Genomic DNA, 24,306 nt, shown 5'->3' on the forward strand with positions numbered 1-24,306 from the left:
AATTGTGTCTGTAGGTCGTCCAGACGCTATTCACAGAGCAACCATTCGGTTGACTGATATCGCAAATCTGTTGGACAAAGACTGGGAAAAACTCGCGGAAGAGTTAAATATTCCGCCAAACGAGGTATCAACGATTAAACAAGAGTATGCGAATAAACCAGCCCAGCAAGCCGCAGCGATGCTTAAAGTTTGGCAGAGCAATGGAAACAAAGCTACAGGTAAGCTTTATAAGCGTTATACAATATTTAAAATCTGAAATTTCATTCAATATGTTGAATCCGATTTTTTGATATCACCCGATGCTCCTTATATAACGTCGACATAAGTTTTCATAACACAGTGTACCTTGCAATTATTTTCCGTAATTAACTCCAATGCCAAGATTTTCATCATACGAGGCACTGTTTTCATAAATATTTAAAACGAGTAAGAATATTACAAACTTATATACTGGCAATCTAAATATGTTTTTTAGAATTGTTTATTAATGAGGCCGTCGTATCTTTGTTTTCGAAAATATTATCGATGAATAATCGATTATATTTACGCGAGTAACATATTCACTCGGACGTTCCGATAGACTTTGAACATCTGAATACTTGATGATCAAAGAGAAATTTTAAATATACGATAAGACTCGTAGCTTAAGATGATCATTTATATTTTTAGTCATTATTTGACGAGTTTCATTAATTGAGCGATAACGAAACAAGCATTGTCGATGTCGAAACACGCGCTGTTGCTGATTTCCATTATTTCATCTTTATAAATATACTTACAGTTCGATTCGATTCGATATGATTCAGTTCTCGGAGTTCTAATAATTCTACCATTCGCTGGCTTTCATTTCGAAATTTTCATTAAGCTATATTTACAATCTCGTTCCGATTAATTCGGTTATCTCAGTTTCAGTCACTTCAGATTTTCTTCGTAAATAATTTTGTTTTCAACATTTTTGCGCATCAGGATAAATCTTAATAGAATATCTCTTCTTTCTGAAGTCATGTCCGTTGGTAAACATTAGATATAGTAATATATAGTAAAATTTAAACAGAACCTGTTTCTTGGCAAGGTCGATTAATCAGGCAGGCGCGTTTGACTAAGACGCGTGGAATCTGAGGAGCAACGTAGTTGGTGATCTCATCCTGCATTATTATGCCTGACATAAACCTATGGACTGCTTTCCCCCTCTTTTTTTACCAGTATTAATGACGCTGATATACAGCAGAAATGCACGTAGCACATCGTTTCTGTTCTGCAATCGGTTAAAACAAACAGAAGTACGCGCCATCTCAAGAAGAATACAGTGAAAGTGATAGTGCATTCGGTCGTTTACCAAGTTCCGTGTTCCTACAATAATCTGTTCAATTTATTCGAACGTTCTTATTTATTTCATTCTTGCTAGGGCATAAACGCAAATATGTTTATATCTTTGTATCAAGAATATCAAAACGAAGCGACTAACACGTACGTCAGTGAACTGTCGTTATTGTTTAGGCGGCCACATTGTCAAAGACGACAGATTACTGTAACTTCAGGTCTGTATTAGGTCAAGGACGATCATTAGCAAGGAAAATACATCCTTAAAGTTCTTCCGAAGTGACGTGAATACAAATAAATACTTTCTTTAGTTTGTGAGATTGAGCAATTATTTTTATAAATGTTATTATTGATGCGAAAATAATACGTTTGGGACGGTAAAAGAATTTCTGTGTTACACCTGAAGAAAAAGAAAAGAATTCGTTAGCTATCTGATTCCACAAGCAGCATAAATACATATTTAATGTTGTTGTTACGTCAGCGTTATTTTGTATTCGCTAAGTGTGACGGGTTTGACGGAAATATTTTATCAGTTGTACGGCGATCTTTTACAACCATTTAATTTCGATAATTTCGAGTATTGAGCTTCAATCCTTTTACGTCTACTTTTCTGTGTTTGCAGCGAATACGCAAATAAAACCGCGATTATAGCGTCCAAGTATTTAAATTGTAATTGTAATTTCAATGATATATCTAATAAGTAATAATTGCTAGTTTTCAGATTAATAATATAACTATTATTTTTATTCCTTTATTATTACAGAAAGATGTGTGTACTTCTGTGTAGTAAAAACAAAGAAATATTAAAACCTTTAATTAAGATTGCAACATATACCTCCGCTCAAAAGATTGGGCTGCCTTTTGCTGTTTGGACGATACAATCTTTTTTGTACAGTTCTCTGAGCGATAAGAATTCTACGTTTATAATAATAATATAATAATTCTATATTTCAAAGCTAAACTATAGTTTAGCGATGATAAATAACAAAATAAAATAATAGAAGTATTATAATTCTAACTTTCATTTTTAAATAGAATGAATTACAGCTTACTATGGAAGAATAATATTATAAATAAAATATTTATTTACTTAAAAAGTCATTATCTCTTTTGATATCGTAACACGCTCCAAACTTATGGGCGGAAGTGTATATGTTATTATTTATTGCTTTACTTAAAAATTATATTTGTATTTGTAGGCAATACTTTGGAAAAAGCATTGAACAAAATTGGCCGCGAGGACATTGTGAGAAAATGTATATTCAATGTCGAATTGGTCACTGACGACGTAGAAAAGGCCGTGGCGAGGGTTCGATTAGATCAACCTGGATTTGATTCCTTAAAAGAAGAATTGGGTCCTTCAAGGGACACTTCTCTTCGCCGTGATGCAACGATGGATCCAAAGATGAATCCTGACTATGATGATTATAACAAAAGCAAGGTTTGTATTTTGGAGAAACAATCAGTATCACGATGTAATTTATATTTTACATCGATGATCTATTTTTGAAGTTACGTGTTTTATTATTTTATTCGAAAGCGCATCCTTATCGAAATAATTTATTCTCCTCTTAGGAATCTGGATCCATGGAAGACCTCGATATCAGTGACACTAAACGCGATACATGTATGTACTTTTTATTATGTGATTTAAGTAATTATAATTTCTAAATTAAACTCTTTCTGATATGATAAAGAAAGTATTCTTGAAGTTGAATGACGTTTAACGTTACACTTGCCCGATTACAACACCAGAAAGGATATGACATCACTGCCTATATTATTTCTATGAATAACACGCCGGCTCCTTTTTCGTGTCATTGCTAAGAAAAAATATGTGAAATCATAAATTTCGCCTCGCACTTCTTAGAAAGAACATTAATGATATTGCTATTTGTAACATCTGTTTACATAGCGCCATTCTTGCTGCAGTTGCACATTCATAAGTTTCATTTCAGAAACTTCAGCGATATTTTATGAAACACATATTGTTTCGTTTCTCAATAATGATTTACGAGATTAAAAATTGGTTTCTATAGTTATTAATCTGTTGTTTATTCAGGCTGTGTGATAATACTCTCTAACAGATCCCCTTCTTCTCCTGTATATACTGTTCTGGCGCTTTAATAAAGCCTGAATTTTTCACGACATTCAAATCACGTTTTCTTCGCACTTAACAGCGATACAGCATGTCACAATCACAAACGGCACTGTATTCAATGGAACCTCGACCCCCATCAAAGATAAATACGCGAGCGAAGAGAAAGAATTAAGGGACACAATGGCCGAATTTCTCGAGCACAAATGTCACGTTGCCGATACGATGAGCAAAAAGTCACGCGATGAAGTTGACGACAAAGACAAAAAACGACAGAGGGTGATCGCAGACGCCAACAAAATAGTTTCTGGTAAGTAATTTGAGCTTTTCTTGAAAAAAAAAAAAAAATGGTGGGTTGAGGGGCCGTGCTTCAATTAGCTACTTCAGAAAATAATAATAAAAAAAATTACATCCATTACGCGACCTATGGAAATCATCATTTACGATAATACTTCTTTACAAAAGGAAAAAAGAATCGGTAGCAGCATGATTAATTTAACGCGATAATGTCACGCTTTGTTACAGAACAACTTATATTAACCACTTATTGATAAAGTTTCAGTCGCTAGTGCTAAATAGTTCTCAAGAATTCGCTTTTTAGTGATATCGTGTTCCTAGCTGTAGTATATCTCGATATGCAAATAGACGTAATGATTTTTCAATATACCTTTATGTATTATCTGTATATAAATGTATATTATCTCTCCATTATATTAATTAAACGTATAACTTGTAGAACTTAAATAAGGGAGTTACGATCCTTTATTAGCGTTTCAATTGTTGCATATTATATGTAAATTAAACTAATGAAAAATAGATACACTTTAATTTGTTATTGACTAAAGTACTTAAACATTAAGATGCTAATAGCTGTATATGGCTTTTAGTATTTGCAAAACTGTGTGTTATTTATATAATTTAAATAAATTATATTATTATTATTATAATTTAATATGTAGTAATTATTTTGCTTAATCAAATTAATTTCTTTATTTGTTTCGTTGATATAACGAGCATAAGCAGAAAATCGAAAATTAATGAAAAATCTGATATAAAATATTAATGTTGTTTCATGTGCGATTTAAAGAATGTAACTTTGAAAATAATTGTACACTTCTGTAAGATTGTACTTTATTCTTTCTTATTATTTCATAGTTATACCTATGTTCATTATAAATTTGGATCAGTTAATTATAAGATTAAAATTTCGCAGTTATTAAAGAATGTAAAATATCAATGTCTTTTTATGTTACATCGTTTCCAATATTTCACACATGATCTGTCAATTTGTCATAAAAGTTTCGCTCTGTTCTTAGTTTTATTATGATTTTCGCTATGTACTATACACCGCTACAAATAAATTCTTAATTACTTGCTTGTTGTTTTCAAAACAATAATTTAAACCATATAGTCGAGAGCAGTAATTATTGTTTTGGAAATATTTTTTATCAGGAATCATTACTTACAATGTTATTGTTGATCAGATATATTTTTTGATATTAGAGTCTAGGTGATTTTTGAAAGTATAGCACTGCATTGACTCTGGACACGATTCACGTCTGTGAAAGTTGTTAACTCTATGAAACATTGTTGGCACTAGAACATTTACTTCTTTTACTTTGTCATCTTTTTACTTTATCATCTTTTACTTTCACTCACAGGTTCTGGAGGGCTGATGCGGATTCCTTCAAATTTATCAGCTTGCTTTTATTTTAATTACGTAATGAATTATTTATTTTATCGCCTCTCAATTACATCTCATATCTACTGTATTATAATGCGAACTCTCAGTGTCATCACTTAATGATCCACTAATAGTCTTCTACTTCTTCGACACATCCCATTAATTTGTTTCAGCAAGGTTTTGCTGCAATTTTTTAGCGTTGCATGAGTGGCCAAATTTGTGTGGCCTAATTGTGCGGACGCACAGAGCAGCTGTCATTGTCGCATACACTTATTCCGACAATTTTATCTAAAAAATAACTCATTTTCATAAACAATTTATGGTGAAAATTCACGCTAAACATTTATATGAACAATGGTGAAACTTGTTATTCCAAAAATACAAACAAGATAAACTCACGCCATTTAATAGTTCTGTTTCTCATTACGATTCAATTCGCTATTCGTAAATATCAATAATATCGTAAATTTTAATTGTTGTAGCGTTAAAGTTATGTACCACCGTCGACTTGACGCGATTGATATGTATTCACAAATTAAACTTGGATTTTCTAAAGAATACATAGCTCCTTTCTTGCAGCATTTTAATGCTTATTATCTTTATTTTTTATTAGATTGTTATTTATTTAAACATAAGTGTAATCATTCGATGGAAAGATGGCTGCTCTATAGCACACACGTACCACGCACAAAACCACACGAGAGTCTAACCGCTGTTCTCAAAGAGCAATATCGAGCGAGCCGGCTTACACTAATGATGACGAAATGAAATAAAACAAACAAATGTGTTCTTCCTATTTTGCAACGTTTACAGATGCCTAAAATATGTAATAATTAATTAACAGGTGTAATAGCAGACGCAGAGAAAAAGAAGGAGAAGTTAGCGAAGGAAGGGTGGTCGGTGGTTTGTGATGATGATGCGCGGGACAATAAAGAGGCAAGAGGTGCTATAGTTGAAAGTTTTGTTAGGGATCAATTCGTTGACAAAGAGCCTAAGGATAAGGTCGTTAAGTCCGATGAAAAACTAATTGTCGATCGAACGCCAGTTATCGAACCACCGATAATTAAACAACGTTACATTCGCGATGGGAAGGGAGATGCGATTATTGCATCGAAAACTATAGTTTCAGCCATCGACGATAAGAGTCAACTACCAGTGATTACTCAGACTATCACGATTAAAGAGATAGATCAAACGATACCCACAGACACAGCGACGATCTCCAATGGTAAACAGATTATCGTAAGCAAAAAGGAAATGCTGTCTAAAGAAGGTAAGGAAATTGATGAAAAACTAACAACTCCTAGCATAAGTATTAAAAAACAAGATGTAAAATTGCCAGAAAAAGCTAAACAAGTTCCACAAGACGAACAGAAGCAAGAATTGCCGAAAGAGGCTGTTGCCAAGACTAACATTCCAAAAGAAACGAAACCTACGATTGATAAGCAAGTATCTGCTTATGAGACCGTTTACAGTGTTCAGTATCCATTTACACAGCCAGACGAGAAGCAAGAGGATGAATTAAAGAAATCAAAAGATAAGAGCGGAGGCATACTCTCAGGCATTTTCAAGGGATCCAAACTTAAGAAGAGCAAGTCGAAAGGATCGAAGGACACGTCCTTGGACAGTGGCGACGAAGAAATAAAAGTACCAGTGCTTACAGCTACGGAACATCAAACGCAGCAACCTACTTTCGTTTCATATGATACACACGTAGATTATAAACCTATTGAAACGACCGTGTTACCTGACGTTAAATTAGCTACCATGCAATTCTTAGATGATTCCAGGCGCAGTGATTTGAATGTACACGTACCTGATATCGCAGTGAGCTCGACTCAAATCGAGAGAAGGGAAGTGAAAGAGGAACCTAAAGTAACGGTTAAAGAATCAGATGATCGTACTGGAACTATGACAAGTGATGCAAGCGACCAAGAGAAAGAGAAGGGTGGTGGTTTCTTTGGTATATTTAAGAGTCCTAAATCAAAAGAGAAAAAGTTAAAGAAAAGCAAGGAAGCATCTTTCGACAGTGGTGACGAAGAACTTCGAATCGCCACAGAGAAATTCTTGGACGATACACGAAAGATTGCTGAAACTACCATTGTTCCTTCTGCTCCTAAAGTTGACACAAAACAAGACCTGCATACGTTTTCGTCGTCAGTTCATTACGAGGAAGATACACCTAAAGATAAAATAAACGGACACTCATATGATATCTCGGAAGTAAAAAAGAAATTAGACACAGATAGAAGTACTCCTCACAAAGAAATGAATGGAAAATCAGATATTAAGAAACATAAAGACCAGAAAGAACACAGTGTGGAAAGGTATACCGCTAAGCCAGAAGCAAAGCTAGAATCACCGGATAAACAAAAAGAAGATGAAAAGGAAGTAGATGAGGAAGGTAAAGATAAGAGCGGTGGATTCTTCGGCATGTTCAAGAGTCCAAAACTGAAAAGTAAAAAGAGAAGTTCGTCCAGAGAGAAGAATTCATCTAAAGAAGCATCCTTCGACAGTGGAGATGAAGAAACACGACAATTGACAGCCGCTTTCTTGGACGACACGAAAAAGATTGCAGACAGTCTGCATCATGAAGATTGGAAGCCAATTCCTGAAAAAGTAACAGCTGATACGGCCCCTGATGAATCTGCAGACTCTGCAGATAAAGACAAGGGAAGTAGTGGAATCTTCAGCAAATTCCGAAGTCCAAAATTGACTAGAGCATCGCGAAGCAGGTCCCGGGAAAAGAGCACTCCACCGCAAGAATCAGTAACAAGTCCAGATAGTTCAATCCGAGAAGCTACTGCGAAATTCCTAGAAGATACAAGAAACCTTGCAAATCTATCATTCGATGTACCAGACAAAGTAGACGATGCGAAGAAAGCGAAAGAAAAAATAACAATAGAAATCACGGAAGATGTTGATGATACCAAAAAGAAAATATCATCAGGAATAGATGTAGTTGTAGATGGCACAGAGACAGCAAAAGATAAAGCTGCAAAAGAAGCTAAGAAAGCCAAGGAAAAAACAGGTGGATTTTTATCTGGATTATTCAAAGGTACAAAACACGCTGCAGATGAAGCTACTGAAGAATTCAAGGATGCTCTTGATGAAACAAAGAAGGAAGTCGTTGAAGGAAAAGATCGTGCACGGGAAGTGGTAGAAGAGAAGTTGAAAGATCTCGACGCAACAAAAGACAAAGCTGTTTCAGAAGCAAAGCAAGGGCAAGAAAGAATCACCATTGTTGTAAAAGACACTAAAGATGCGATTAGTGGAAAGGTATCTGAGGCTGCGCAGCAAGTTTCAGATACTGGTAAAGCTGTTGGTGAAAAAGTAGCTGATGGAGGAAAGCGAGTCACAGAAGAGGTAGATACCATCATATATGGTATGACTGACAGCGTGAAAACTACAAAGGACAAAACAGCGGCATACTCAAAAGATGTTAAAGACGTAATTGTAACAGGTGCTAAAGACGCTAAAGATACGGTTATAACTGGTGCAAAAGAAGCGGAGCATAAAGTAAGTGAAAAAGTAGCTGAAGGAACGCAGAAAGTAACCGACACTGGTAAAGCAGTTTCCGGTAAAGTAGTCGAAGGAGTAAAGGATGTTGAGATAAAAGCAGAATCAACTACACGAAGCGTGATTGATGGCGCAAAGGCAACGAAAGATAAAGTAACTAAAGAGATTAAACAAGATACTGAAATAGCGAAAGAAAAGATTTCATCTGGAATAGACACAGTGGTAGACGGTGCAGCAGCAACAAAGGATAAAGCTGCAAAAGAAGCTAAAAAGGCCAAGGAAAAGACTGGTGGCTTCCTCTCAGGATTTTTCAGAAGTGCAAAGCACGCGGCAGATGAAGTTTCTGAAGACGTTAAAGACTTCGTCGATGAAAGGAAGAAGGAGGCTGCAGAAGAGACAGCTCGTGCTCGTGAGAAAACGACAGGAAAGTTAAAGGACGTTGATGCAGCGAAGGATAAAGCTGTTGCAGAAGCAAAGGCCGCGAAGGACAAAGTAGCCGCAACTGTGAAGGAAGCTAAAGACGCAATAGATGAAAAAGTATCGGAAGCTGCAGGGAAAGTGTCTGATGCTGAGAAAGTGTTCGGCAAAAAGGCAGCTGATGAAGTAACGCGTATTGAAGAAAAAGTTGATGGCGCGATCCATGTTGTAGTTGATGGCGTAGTAACAACGAAGGAAAAGGCAGCTGCTACAGCGAAGGATGCTAAAGACACAGTCGCAGCAGGTGCAAAAGATGCAAAAATTAAAGTAACAACAGTTGCGAAACATACGAAGGACACAGTAAGTGAAGAAATTACAGGTGGTGCTGAAAAGGTGAAAGACACAGGCAAAGCTGTCACTGATAAAATTGTTCAACAAGCAAAGGATGCGGAGGCAAAAGCTGAAGCTGCTGCAAGAAGTGTGGCTGAAGATGCTAAAGCAACAAAAGATAAAGTAGCGAAAGAAGTTAAAGAAGATACTGAAGCAGTAAAACATAAGTTAGCAACCGGAATAGACTCAGCAGCAGATACTGCAGAGGCAGCGAAAGATAAGGCTGCTAAAGAAGCTAAGAAAGCTAAAGAGAAGGCTGGTGGCTTTTTGTCTGGTTTATTCAAAGGTGCAAAACATTCTGTAGATGAAGTTTCAGATGACGTTAAAGAGTTCCTTGAGGAAACGAAGAGGGAAGCATCAGAAGAGAAAGACCGTCTACGTGCTGCTGCAGACGCAAAATTAAAAGATATAGAAGCAGCGAAAGACAGAGCCTCTTCAGACGCTAGAGATGCAAAAGACAAGCTTGCAACCGCTGCGAAAGATACTAAAGACACAGTGTTCACAAAAGTGTCTGATGCTACGCACAAGGTATCCGATGCAGGTAAAACTGTTGGCGAAAAAGTAAGTGATGAACTGAAAAGAGCTGAAGAGAAAACTGAAAGTGTAGCTCGGGGAGTAGTCGATGGAGCAAAGGAGGTGAAAGACAAAACCGCTGCAGATATGAAAGACGCAAAAGGAAAAGTTTTAACTGCTGCAAAGGACATCAAGGATGAAGTCAGCGACAAAGTAGTTGAAGGTGCACAGAAAGTAGCTGACACCAGTAAAGCAGTTGGTGACAAAGTAGCTGAAGGAGTGAAAGGTGCAGAAGCGAAGGCTGAGGCAGCAGCGAAGGGAGTAAGTGATGGTGCAAAGGAAACGAAAGACAAGGTTGCAAAAGAAATTAAAGAAGATGTCGACGTCGTAAAGCAGAAGATATCTTCTGGTATTGGTGGAGTTGCAGATAGCGCCGCAGCTGCGAAGGATAAAGCTAGCAAGGACGCAAAGAAAGCGAAAGAGAAGACAGGTGGTTTCTTCTCAGGTATTTTTAAGAGCGCAAAACACGCGGCTGATGAAGTTTCTGAAGACGTCAAAGACTTCGTCGATGAAAGGAAGAAGGAGGCTGCAGAAGAGACAGCACGTGCTCGTGACAAAACGGCAGGAAAGTTAAAGGACGTTGATGCAGCGAAGGATAAAGCTGTTGCAGAAGCAAAGGCCGCGAAGGACAAAGTAGCCGCAACTGTGAAGGAAGCTAAAGACGCAATAGATGAAAAAGTATCGGAAGCTGCAGGGAAAGTGTCTGATGCTGAGAAAGTGTTCGGCAAAAAGACAGCTGATGAAGTGACGCGTATTGAAGAAAAAGTGGATGGCGCGATCCATGTTGTAGTTGATGGCGTAGTAACAACGAAGGAAAAGGCAGCTGCGACAGCGAAGGATGCTAAAGACACAGTCGCAGCAGGTGCAAAAGATGCAAAAATTAAAGTAACAACAGTTGCAAAACATACGAAGGACACAGTAAGTGAAGAAATTACAGGTGGTGTTGAAAAGGTGAGAGACACAGGCAAAGCTGTCACTGATAAAATTGTTCAGCAAGCAAAGGATGCGGAGGCAAAAGCTGAAGCTGCTGCAAGAAGTGTGGCTGAAGATGCTAAAGCAACAAAAGATAAAGTAGCGAAAGAAGTTAAAGAAGATACTGAAGCAGTAAAACATAAGTTAGCAACTGGAATAGACTCAGCAGCAGATACTGCAGCGGCAGCGAAAGATAAGGCTGCTAAAGAAGCTAAAAAAGCTAAAGAGAAGGCTGGTGGCTTTTTGTCTGGTTTATTCAAAGGTGCAAAACATTCTGTAGATGAAGTTTCAGACGACGTTAAAGAGTTCCTTGAAGAAACAAAGAGGGAAGCATCAGAAGAGAAAGACCGTCTACGTGCTGCTGCAGACGCAAAATTAAAAGATATAGAAGCAGCGAAAGACAGAGCATCTGCAGACGCTAGAGATGCAAAAGACAAGCTTGCAACCGCTGCGAAAGATACTAAAGACACAGTATTCACAAAAGTATCTGATGCTACGCACAAGGTATCCGATGCAGGTAAAACTGTTGGCGAAAAAGTAAGTGATGAACTGAAAAGAGCTGAAGAGAAAACTGAAAGTGTAGCTCGGGGAGTAGTCGATGGAGCAAAAGAAGTGAAAGACAAAGCCGCTACAGATATGAAAGACGCAAAAGGAAAAGTTTTAACTGCTGCAAAGGACATCAAGGATGAAGTCAGCGACAAAGTAGTTGAAGGTGCACAGAAAGTAGCTGACACCAGTAAAGCAGTTGGTGACAAAGTAGCTGAAGGAGTGAAAGGTGCAGAAGCGAAGGCTGAGGCAGCAGCGAAGGGAGTAAGTGATAGTGCAAAGGAAACGAAAGACAAGGTTGTAAAAGAAATTAAAGAGGATGTCGACGTCGTAAAGCAGAAGATATCTTCTGGTATTGGTGGAGTTGCAGATAGCGCCGCAGCTGCGAAGGATAAAGCTAGCAAGGACGCAAAGAAAGCAAAAGAGAAGGCAGGTGGTTTCTTCTCAGGTATCTTCAAGAGCGCAAAACACGCGGCTGATGAAGTTTCTGAAGACGTCAAAGACTTCGTCGATGAAAGGAAGAAGGAGGCTGCGGAAGAGACAGCTCGTGCTCGTGAGAAAACGGCAGGAAAGTTGAAGGACGTTGATGCAGCGAAAGATAAAGCTGTTGCAGAAGCAAAGGCCGCGAAAGATAAAGCTGTTGCAGAAGCAAAGGCCGCGAAAGACAAAGTAGCAGCAACTGTGAAGGATGCTAAAGACGCAATAGATGAAAAAGTATCGGAAGCTGCAGAGAAAGTATCTGATGCTGAGAAAGTGTTCGGCAAAAAGACAGCTGATGAAGTGACGCGTATTGAAGAAAAAGTGGATGGTGCGATCCATGTTGTGGTTAATGGCGTAGTAACAACGAAGGAAAAGGCAACTGCGACAGCGAAGGATGCTAAAGATACAGTTGCAGCAGGTGCAAAAGATGCAAAAATTAAAGTAATAACAGTTGCGAAACATACGAAGGACACAATAAGTGAAGAAATTACAGGTGGTGCTGAAAAGGTGAGAGACACAGGCAAAGCTGTCACTGATAAAATTGTTCAGCAAGCAAAGGATGCGGAGGCAAAAGCTGAAGCTGCTGCAAGAAGTGTGGCTGAAGATGCTAAAGCAACAAAAGATAAAGTAGCGAAAGATGTTAAAGAAGATACTGAAGCAGTAAAACATAAGTTAGCAACCGGAATAGACTCAGCAGCAGATACTGCAGCGGCAGCGAAAGATAAGGCTGCTAAAGAAGCTAAGAAAGCTAAAGAAAAGGCCGGCGGTTTTCTCTCTGGTCTATTCAAGGGTGCGAAACATACAACAGATGAAGCTGCAGACGATATTACAGAGTTCCTTGAGGAAAGAAAGAGAGAATCTTCAGAAGAGAAAGCTCTTGCGCACGCAGCAATGGAAAAGAAGATCGAAGATGTGGCTGAAGCGACAGATAAAGCTGTTGCAGGAATTAAAGACACAACAGGTAAGATCGTGACCTCCGCGAAAGACACGAAGGATAAAGTTGCAACAGAAATAAAATATACGGAAGAAAAGGTAGAATCTGCATCTCGAGAAATAGGTGATAGTGCAAAGGCAGCTAAAGACAAGGTGGTTACTGATATGAAAGACGTGAAAGACAAAACGGCAATAGCTGTAAAGGATATTAAGGATAAAATCAGCGAGAAAGTAACTGACAGCTCACAGAAGGTAATAGACACTGGCAAGAAGGTGGAAGAAAAGATCGCAACTGGTGCAAAAACAGCTGGTGATAAAGCAAAAGCATCTGCTCACGAAGTAGCTGAAAATGCAAAATTAGCGAAAGAAAAACTGGAAAAAGAAGTTAGAGAAGATACAGCTGCAGTGAAACAAAAGATTTCATCAGGTATAGATACGGTTGCAGATGGTGCAGATACAGCAAAGGAAAAGATCACGAAGGAAGCAAAGAAAACTAAGGAAAAAGGTGGAGGTTTCCTCTCGGGCCTGTTCAAAGGAGCAAAACACGCAGCTGAAGAGGTCTCCGAAGAGGTGAAGGAATTCTATGATGAAACAAAGAAAGACGCAACTGAAGAAGAAGCACGTGCTCGTGCTTCTATGGAAAAAACTCTAAAAGATGTCGATCTCGCAAAAGATAAAGCAGTTGCAGAAGTGAAAGATACAAAAGCTAAGATGACAACAGCTGTAAAAGACACCAGAGGTAAGGCTAGTGACACTGTATCTGATGGTGTCCAAGCAGTGAAAGATATTGGTAAAACTGTGGGTGATAAGATAGTAGATAGTACAAAACAGGCAGAAGCTAAAGCAGCAGCTGCTGCTTACAAGGTAGCTGATGATGCCAAAGCAGCGAAAGACATAGTTATTGCAGACGTAAAGGATACTACAGAGACGATAACAACTGCAGCAAAAGACACGAAAGATAAAATCTCGGAGAAAACATCAGAAGGAGCAGAGAAAGTATCAGCCATTACCAAAACTATTGGTGAGAAAGTTGTAGATGGTGTGGAGAAAGCTAAAATCAAAACAGACACAGTTGTTCATGGATTAGCAGAGGACGCAAAAGTAATGAAGGATAAAGGAACGAAGGAAATCAAAGATGGCACCGATGCCGTGAAACAAACAGTTTCTTCTGGAATAGACGTTGTAGCAGACAGTGTTGCTGTAACTAAAGACAAAGCAGTCAAAGATGCTAAGAAAGCTAAAGAGAAGGGTAGCGGCTTCCTAAACGGGTTGTTTAAAAGTGCGAAGCAAGCGGCTGATGACGTTTCAGGAGACGTTAAAGACTTTCTCGAAGAAGCAAAGAGAGAAGCCTCTGAAGAAAAAGCTCGTGCCCATGAGGCAATGGAAAAGAAGATTGAAGACATGGCTGCAGCAAAAGACAAGACAGCTAAAGAAATACAAGATACAAAGGACAAAGTAGCAACTGCTGCGAAAGATGCTAAGGTTACAGTTGGTGAAAAAGTATCTGAAGCTGCGCAAAAGGTCTCAGATGCTGGCAAAGCTGCTGGTGAGAAAGTAATCCATGGCGTGAAACGAGTTGAAGAACAAGTAGATACTAAAGTTCATGATGTGGCTGACAGCGTAGTATTAGCAAAGGATAAGACAGCTGCTGAGATTAAGGATGCTAAAGATAAAATGACGGCGATTGCTAAGGACAAGGTGGACAAAGTTAGCGAAAAAGTGCTCGACGGTAAGCAACAAGTGACAGATACTGGTAAAGCATTAAAAGAAGGCGTCGTGGATGGTGTTAAAAAGGCTGACGATAAAGTGGAGGCAGTTGCAGAAGACGTAGCGAGTGTAGCAAAAGCAGCAAAAGATAAAGTAGTCACGGATGTTCAGAAAGACGCTGAAATTGTAAAGCAAAAGGTATCTTCGGGAGTAGATACAGTTGCAGATAGTGTAACATCTGCTAAGGACAAAGCTACGAAAGAGGCTAAAAAAGCCAAGGAGAAGACTGGCGGTTTCTTTTCTGGTTTATTTAAGGGTGTAAAACATGCGGCAGATGAAATGTCCGAAGATGTCAAAGAATTCGTGGATGAAACGAAGAAAGAAGCTGTCGAGGAAGAGGCTCGTACTCGTGAAGCAGCTGCAGAGAAATTAAAAGACATCGACACAGCGAAAGATAAGGGAATCGCAATTGTGAAGGATACGAAGGACAAAATGGTAACAGGAGTAAAAGACACCAAGGATAAAGTTGGCGATAAAGTTTCTGAAGCTGCACAAAAAGTATCCGATACTAGCAAAACTGTCGGCGGAAAAGTAACAGACAGTATCAAACAAATTGGAACAGTTGCAGGTGCTACCGTTCACCAAGTAGCAGATGGTGCAAAAGCAGCGAAGGATAAAGTGACGACCGATGTAAAGGATGTTAAAGATAAAGTAGCAATTGATGTAAAGGATGTTAAAGACAAAACTGCTGCAACTGCAAAGGATGCTAAAGACAAAATTGCTGAGAAAGTAGTTGAGAGTGCGCAAAAGGTCTCAGACGCTGGTAAAGCTGTCGGACATAAAGTTGCAGATGACGCAGAAAAAGCTAAGGATAAAGTTGAAACAGTTGCTCATGAAATAGCAACTGAGACGAAAGAAGTAAAAGGGAAAGTGTCTAAAGAAGTTCGCGATGACGCTGAAACTATGAAACAGAAAATATCAGGAGCAGTAGATACAGTAGCAGATACTGTACCAGCTGCCAAAGACAAAGTTGTCAAGGAAGCAAAGAAAGCTAAAGAAAAAGGTGGCGGTTTCCTTTCTGGATTGTTCAAGGGAACAAAACACACTGCGGATGAAATTTCTGGAGACGTTAAGGACTTCCTCGAAGAAACGAAGAGGGAATCCTCTGAAGAAAAAGCTCTTGCACACGCAGCAATGGAAAAGAAGATCGAAGATATGGCTGGAACGAAAGATAGTGCAGTTACTGGAATTAAACACACAACAGACAAAATCGTGGCCTCCGTCAAAGACGCAAAGGATGATGTTGGAGCGAAAATTTCTGGTGGCTTGCAAAAAGTATCAGATACTGGTGCAGCTATTGGTGATAAAACAGCAGCAGCAACTCACGAAGTAACGGATGAAGCTAAATTAGTGAAAGACAAAGTAGCTTCAGACTTGAAGGATGCTAAGGAGACAGTAGCAACCACTGCAAAGGACACAAAAGATAAAATCACAGAGAAAGTATCAGAAGGAATACGAAAAGTATCAGACACTACCAAGGTCATTGGCGAGAAGATTGTTGATGGAGTACAAAAAGTTGAAGATAAAACGGCCACTGTTGCTCACGGTATTACTGATGAGGCAAAGGCAGCAAAAGACAAAGCTGCTAAAGAAGTCAAGGAAGACGCTGAAGCAGTAAAGCAAAAGGCATCATCTGGTATAAATGCAGTCATAGAAGGTACAGAGGCAGCAAAGGACAAGACTGCGAAAGAAGCTAAGAAAGCCAAGGAGAAGACTGGCGGTTTCTTTTCTGGTTTATTTAAGGGTGTAAAACATGCGGCAGATGAAATGTCCGAAGACGTCAAAGAATTCGTGGATGAAACAAAGAAAGAAGCAGTCGAGGAGGAAACCCGTGCTCGTGAAGCAGCAGCGGAGAAATTAAAAGACATTGACGCAGCGAAAGATAAAGCAGCTGCAGGATTAAGAGACGCAAAAGATAAGGTTACAACTGCTGCGAAGGATACCAAGGACACAATGTTTGTTAAAGTATCACATACCACGCAAAAGGTATCAGACATAGGCCACGCTGCTGGTGAAAAGGTAGCTGATGGAGTGAAACAGGCCGAGGAGAAAACCGAAAATGCAGCTCGAGAAATAGTTGATGCCACAAAGGAGATGAAGGATAAAGTAGCAGCGGATGTAAAAGATGCTAAAGATAAAACTGCTGCAGCCGCAAAAGACGCTAAAGATAAAATTTCTGAGAAGGTAGTTGGGGGTGTACAAATGGTAGCGGACTCCGGTAAAGCTGTTGGAGACAAAATTACAGGTGGAGCAGAAAAAGCCAAGGATAAAGTTGAGATAGTCGGTCATGAAATAGTAACTGAGACGAAACAAATGAAAGACAAAGTATCTAAGGAAATTCAAGACGACGCTGAAGCAGTAAAACAGAAAATTTCATCAGGAGCAGCTGCAGTTGTAGATGGAGCTGCCGCGGCAAAAGACAAAGCAGCCAAAGAAGCTAAGAAAGCTAAAGAAAAGGGTAGCGGTTTTCTAACTGGATTGTTTAAGAGTACAAAGCAGGCAGCTGATGACGTCACAGGAGACGTTAAGGACTTTCTCGAAGAAGCAAAGAGAGAAGCCTCTGAAGAAAAAGCTCGTGCCCATGAGGCAATGGAAAAGAAGATTGAAGACATGGCTGCAGCGAAAGACAAGACAGCTAGAGAAATACAAGATACAAAGGACAAAGTAGCAACTGCTGCGAAAGATGCTAAGGTTACAGTTGGTGAAAAAGTATCTGAAGCTGCGCAAAAGGTCTCAGATGCTGGCAAAGCTGCTGGTGAGAAAGTAATCGATGGCGTGAAACGAGTTGAAGAACAAGTAGATACTAAAGTTCATGATGTAGCTGACAGCGCACAAGCAGCAAAGGACAAAGTAATAACGGATGTGAAAGATGCTGCAGACAAAGCTGCATCTGCTGCCAAAGGTACAAAGGATAAAATCAGCGAAAAAGTAACTGAAGGTACACAAAAAATCTCAGACAGTGGTAAAATGGTAGGAGAGAAAATTGTGGATGGTGTTAAAATAACTGAACATAAAACAGAAGCAGTAGTGCACGATATAGCTAGTGGTGTGAAGACAGCTAAGGACAAAGTAGCGACAGACGTTAAAAAAGATGCTGAAGCCATAAAACAAAAAGTTTCTTCCGGAATAGACACAGCTGCGGACACTGCAGCATCAGCAAAAGACAAGGCTGCAAAAGAAGCTAAGAAAGCTAAGGAAAAAACTGGCGGTTTCCTCTCGAGTTTATTTAAGGGTGTAAAACACGCGGCAGATGAAATGACTGAAGATGTGAAGGAATTCGTTGATGATACCAAGAAAGAAGCTGCTGAAGAAGAAGCTCGCGCACGCGAGGCGCTAGCAGAAAAGGCGAGAGACATCGACGCAGCTAAAGATAAAGCAACTGCGGAATTAAAATCAGTAAAAGATAATGTGAAAACTACTGTAAAAGAGACGAAGGATTCAGTTTCTGAGAAAATATCTGAAGGAGTATATAAAGCATCAGACGTAGGTAAAATTGTAGGTGGAAAAGTTATCGACGGAGTGAAAATAGTAGAAGCAAAAACAGAAGCAACTGCACGAGACATTGCTGAAGGTGCTAAAACAGCTAAGGATAAAGTAGTTACTGACGCGAAAGATGCTAAAGATGCAGTTACAACCGCTGCCAAGGACGCCAAAGACAAGGTAAGCAAGAAAGTATCCGAGGATGCACAGGAGGTTACTAGTATTGGTAAAGCAGTTACTGATAAAATAGTTGAAGGAGCTAGAGATACCGAAGCAAAAGTAGAATCAGCTGCGCGAAGTGTGGCTGATGACGCGAAAGCTGCAAAAGATAAGGTTGCTGAAGAAGTCAAGGAAGAGACTGAAATGGCAAAACAAAAGATAACATCCGGAATAGACACAGTGGTGGATGGCACAACAGCTGCAAAGGATAAAGCTGGAAAGGAAGTTAAAAAAGCCAAAGAAAAGACCGGTGGTTTTCTGTCAGGATTGATCAAAGGTGTCAAACACACAGCAGATGAGGTTTCAGGAGACGTCAGAGAATTCGTTGATGAGACGAAGAAAAAAGCTGCTGAAGAGGAGATGCATGCTCGTGAAGCACTTGCTAGCAAAGCAAAAGAAGTTGACACGGTAAAACAACAAGCTGTTGCTGGTATGGAAGTTACCAAGGACAAAGTTACAGCTGGTGTAAAGGACACTAGGGATAAAGTTAGTGAGAAAGTAACTGGTGCTGTGCAAAAGGTATCTGATGCTGGTAGAATTGGCGGCGATAAAGTTATCAAGGGAGCGAAAAGCGTAGAAGCAAAAGCAGAAACTGCTGTGCGAGAAGTCGCTGAGGGTGGTAAGGAAACTAAGGATAAAGTAGTTACGGATGTAAAAGATGTTGGAGAGAAAGTTTCAGCTACCGCAAGGGATGCAAAGGACAAAATCAGTCAAAAGGTACTTGGTGCTGCATATGCTATATCGGATGCTGGCAAAGCTGTAAGCGTTCAAGCTACTGATGCGGTTAAGAAAACGGAAGAAAAAGTAGGAACAGCTGTTCAGGGTACGGCCGATGGAGCGAAAGCAGCGAAAGAAAAATTGGTCACAGAAGTTAAAGAGGATACTTCTATCGTAAAACAAAAAGTCTCATCTGGAGTAGACACAGTCGTGAATGGAGCAAAAACAGCGAAAGACAAAGCTTCGAAGGAGGGTAAAAAGGCCAAGGAAAAAAGTGGAGGCTTCTTTTCTGGCCTCATTAAAAGCGCAAAACACGCTGCGGATGAAGTATCTGGCGATGTGAAAGAGTTTGTTGATGGAACGAAAAAGGAAGCCGTAGAGGAAGAAGCTCGTGCCCGAGAGGCGGCGTCTGGAAAAATAAAAGATGTCGATGCTGCTGTGGGTAAATCCGTTGCAGATGCGAGAGCCACCAAAGACAAAGTTCAAACTGGCGTAAAAGAAACTAAAACCATAGTTAGCACGAAGGTGTCTGAGGGTGTACAAAAGGTATCGGATACCGGTAGAGCTGTTGGTGAAAAGGTGTATGATACCGAAAGATCTCTCGAAGAAATGTTACCGAGTCAAGTGGAACAAAGGTACGTCGTAGATGGTAGCCAACAAAAAAGCGGCGTAGCTGCATTTTTAGAAGAAATGAAGCGCGATGCAGCGTGGGACAAAGTACATTTTCAAGACGTTCATTTGTACGAAAACGTCGACACCATGTACGCTAAGCAAGCGAAGCCCGAATCAAGAACTACAAAACATGGAAGAGACGTGAAATCTACGACAGAAATTGTTACCCCTTTAGTTTTCGGTACACACGATCCTATTTTTGGCGTAGGTTCCGAGACACAGATCAGACTGTCCGATGTAAGCACTAGAGACGATGATCGTGTCAGCGAATCGATATCCAAGAAAGTATCTCGCATTCCACAAAAAGTTAGTTCCTCGAGAGACCGATTAACTAGCTCCAGTAGTTCGTCGGATAGTTCCAGTAGTACGGTTAGAATAGTAAACGTGATTAGCGAAGTAGAGCACCTCGAGCCTCACACACGACAGACCGTCACCACAGTCGTAAGAAAGTCTGTGCGGACGGCAGCGACCCCACCACCCAGTCCCGCCGAGTACACTGACAGTAGAATCGAAGGTATCTTGCAATAATTGCGTTATCCATATTACATACCAGCTGTGTGTAACATGATTAATTAAGTTGACGCTTTTCTATAACTTATGTTTTGGTAGTCATACCAAAATGGCCAAAGAGGCCATTGCACTCTGTCATTCATAATGAACTCTAACACTTCTGATTTCAATCACTTTTAGTGTACTAATGTTTATATGATCTTTTATAAAGCAAGAACGTCGAACGTACTATAAAGTGAAACAACGTGTTCTTTATCTTCATTGCTAAAATAAAAGAATAATGTTTATCACGAATACGTGATTCAGTAATAACATAACAATTCTATGACTTGTGGTTTTGTTTAAAATCTATTTCGCATACATTTTGATACTTTTAGTGTATAGACAGTTTATGTAATTATTGATTTAATATATGCACTTTATAGTATGAGAAATCTAAACGAAAAGAAAATACGTGATCGACCGTAGTAAAAGACATATGAAAAACAACGTGTTTACATTATTTCTATTTATTTGCTGTTATTATTTTCAGTTTGTGCGTTTTAACTTTTTTAACATTTCTTTAATGCATGTTTCCAGGTTTTTTATGCTATATTTTAATATTATCCACGATCAAATGTTTTATTATCCATCGATAATGAGATTATCGGTCCAAAGCAAGAAAAACCATATTTCTCACTATTCATTTCTTTATTGTTATAGCATAACATAAATACGTATCATACTTTATATTTATTATATAGTAATATATCTCATTGAATTAACAGGAAACCACAACTAGCGAAGCATGAACCGAGGTATGCCATGCAGGGAAAACATCATTCATCTAATCTTTGTCAAATCATTGCTTTCAATGTTTAAATTGCCATTATCCGTTTTCTTACATCAGGTTTACCTACTTTTTCAGATGTTACCGAAGAGGCTGCAAGACGAGCACAGAGTTTAGCCGATCAAGCACGATCACCGACGAAATCAGGTAACGTATGGCCAAAGAAAGTATAAAAAATGTATCACGAACACAGATCGCAGGCCCAAGATCAATACATTAGCAGAATCTATTTTGGTGCCCTCATTTATATTTAGCTTTATCTTCCATAGTTAGCACCTGCCGACGCTTTCACACTAATATTGTGCGCACGTTTCTTACTAAATAGATACCTCTTTGCGGCATTATAGAGTAAACGTCATCGAGTAACGGTAAAAGTTCTGTTCTTTGTACGACAATTTGAATACTTGGGACTCCTTCGATCTATCTTCCATATAGCAATGTCGAATAAATAAATGTTTAGTTGAGACAACGTAGCTTAGAGAATTTTTCTTTTATATTTACTTAGTTTGGTAAGTAAAAATTATTATCTTTGTTACACCTTTATTTCTCTTCATTCTCTTCATTGTTACAAGAAGTAATCGCTTTTTAGTCAGTTCACAAGAATCACGCTTCTTAAGTTGGATTCCCCGCAAACTCTAAAGATTGAAAAGAAATAGAGAAATAAGAAGTATTCCTTTTTAATTGTTTATTCTGATACTATGAAACGTAGTTGTTTTGCAGGGTACGTTTTAGTAAGATTCAGGCGCCACGACTAAACACCATTTATATATGATGAGTGTTTTTATAAACATACTAATCCTGTTGCAGTATTGATACTAACTAAATTAAAAACTAAATGTAGATGTGTGCTGCACACACACACACAGGCATATAATGCGATAAAATATGCATGCGTGTGTGGGCACACGAGTTTCGTGTGTATGCGCGTACACACAAGTACGTTTGTGAGACCAGAACACGCTGAATCTTTCAGTCCAACTGTCGCAGCTGGGCTAGACTTGAAATTCTTAGTGTGTATCAATGTGCTTTATGTCCTTGTTCCTGTTCTTGTCCATGTCCTTTTGGATGGGTCAGGGCATGATTCGGCTGAGATTGATGGGACTGTAGAGAGGCATGCTACTTCTGCTCCAACAAAGCAACCTGTTCCCGCCCCGCGACACTCTACCAGGTCGTCCATCGAAACAGATCTAGAGTTCGGAGAAGCATCCGAAGTCTACAGCAGGCCGTACAATCTCAAGTATAAAACAAACGAACAATCGAAGCCGCTCCGAGAAGGGCATTCCCCGGAGAAAAGCAGCCCAAAAAGTAAAATACCGGTGAAAGTAAAGAAATCTATGGATAACGAAACGACGGTGAGCAAAATAATAACAAGTACCGAGTCGAAGGAACGTAAAACACTAAAGTCAGACGACGAGCAGCCAAAAGTGACGATAGATTCACTCGCCACGCGATCGATAGATTTAGCAGAACGCACTGACAAGTTGCTCGAGGAGTTGCCAGAGGAGCCGCTCGGCGAGAAAGAAGCGCGACAACTGGAAGAAGATAAGGAGAAGAGCGATTCGATAAAACCCGAAGTATCGGACGAAACGAGACCTACGACTGAAACAGCAGATACGCGTGATAATTTGTTCGATTCTGAGAAGTTTGAACAGATAGGTGAAACCGTAAAGAAAGTAGAAACCGTGACAGTCACGACTAAACAAGATAAAGAAACAGATTTATCCAGACCGGATAAATTTGTCACGACAGAGACGACGATTGTAGAGAATTTGCCAAGCAGTTACGATAGCGCGACTCGTACAACGATATCCAAGGTTCAGAGAAGTGTCACAGACGAAGTGGTCTCGAGGGAGATCGTGACGAAGACGGTGACGACTGTACGGTGTTTCGCGACCGAATCCATTGACACGGAACAAACCGGACGAATCGTACGAGCGATGGCGGCTAGTGGCGATTACGGTGATATACCGATGCCAATTGTAAAAGGCCGTGATAGTTTGCCATTCAATATCGAACAGCTATCGGCAAAGATCGTAAAGAGCACTACCGAGATGTCTGAGCCGTGGGCCCATGGCAGTCTGACAGATCGTTCGTTCCTGAACGACGAGAAAGTAGAGCAATGGGAGAGCCAACTCTCTCAAGACACGTCGCCTAGTTCCGGTAACGGTGACATTTATACTAAAAATGGTAGCTCGCGGCATGATTTAAACAGCGATACTGAAAGTGACGATTCACCACGATCGAGGAGAAGATCTCCAAGCAAGAGGTGTACATTGGGCAGTTCCAGCGGGTCTGATGTAGCACTGCACGAAGGTGCGGAACTGTCCCCGTTGGAGGACGACCAAGGTACCGCACTCACAGCTAACCTTCTAAGTAAGCAATGTACATATCCCGCTAATCAAGTTACCCGAGAGACAGTCAGATCCGAGAACGTGAATTTTGCGGTCTTCTGTATGCTTTTATTGTGGCACGCTTTGTTTGCATGCAACTGCACCTGTTTATCGTTTTTGTTCCAATCTCGGTTTAGCTTGCAAAGTTCGTACTTACTAATTCAGGCCTTCTAAACGATATACGTACGACGTTCGTACGATTTTCTTCGAATTAAGAATAAGTGTTAACATTTGGGAAAGAAATAGATTAGGATGAACTAACTAAGAAGAAAATGTTAGGACGAGCTATAGAAAACTGTATATTTTAAAGGCTTTGGAAACTTAAGGATATTCAGTAAAAAATACAATCATTCGAAATTTATATAAATGATAGATACTTTATAATTATTTCTTTTAAAAGAAATTAAGTCAGTTCTAAATGGAAAGATGGACTTTTAGACAACGAAGATAAATGAATATGGTTTTCTTGCTGATAAATTGCGAAAAAATTATGTCAGTGGCTAATTTAATATATACATATATTTCCTTTATTTGCACACGATGTTGCATGATATTAAGCTTGCATAACATTTGTAACTCGAGGTGTATTTGCACAAGGTGGAAGAATATTGACCGTATAAAACGATGATAACCATTCGCAAGGAAAAACAAAGCTTGTGAAATGCAGTCGTAAAATCTGCATACGTGTGTGGTTTTTTTATTCTTCGTGAAGTTATCATGGGCAAGTATTACATCATAGGGTTGTTGGTGATCGATTCAATGTGCTTCGTTGAAAGAGAAGTTTTATCCT

General features: G+C 39.4%; 1 protein-coding gene across 35 annotated transcripts in view; it reads left to right on the plus strand.

Annotated features, from left to right (window-relative positions):
* LOC100642686 (ankyrin-3) overlaps nt 1-24,306 on the plus strand; it is a 93,220-nt gene that overhangs the window by 59,703 nt on the left and 9,211 nt on the right. For 16 of the 35 annotated variants that reach the window (XR_007223977.1, XM_048405591.1, XM_048405584.1 and 13 more), the window contains 7 exons: nt 15-218; nt 2,520-2,761; nt 2,896-2,947; nt 3,501-3,728; nt 5,947-20,301; nt 21,205-21,273; nt 22,201-23,499. Coding sequence is in view for 31 of the 35 variants with exons in the window: in XM_048405591.1 (XP_048261548.1) it covers nt 15-218; nt 2,520-2,761; nt 2,896-2,947; nt 3,501-3,728; nt 5,947-20,301; nt 21,205-21,273; nt 22,201-23,499 (16,449 nt within the window). In the remaining 4 variants the exon portion in view is untranslated. The remainder of the gene's footprint in view (nt 1-14; nt 219-2,519; nt 2,762-2,895; nt 2,948-3,500; nt 3,729-5,946; nt 20,302-21,204; nt 21,274-22,200; nt 23,500-24,306) is intronic. The other 19 variants (XR_007223978.1, XM_048405594.1, XM_020862648.2 and 16 more) reach the window with 7 other exon arrangements.

Source organism: Bombus terrestris, chromosome 4 (genome assembly GCF_910591885.1).
Source record: "Bombus terrestris chromosome 4, iyBomTerr1.2, whole genome shotgun sequence".
Taxonomy (NCBI): Eukaryota; Metazoa; Arthropoda; class Insecta; order Hymenoptera; family Apidae; genus Bombus; species Bombus terrestris.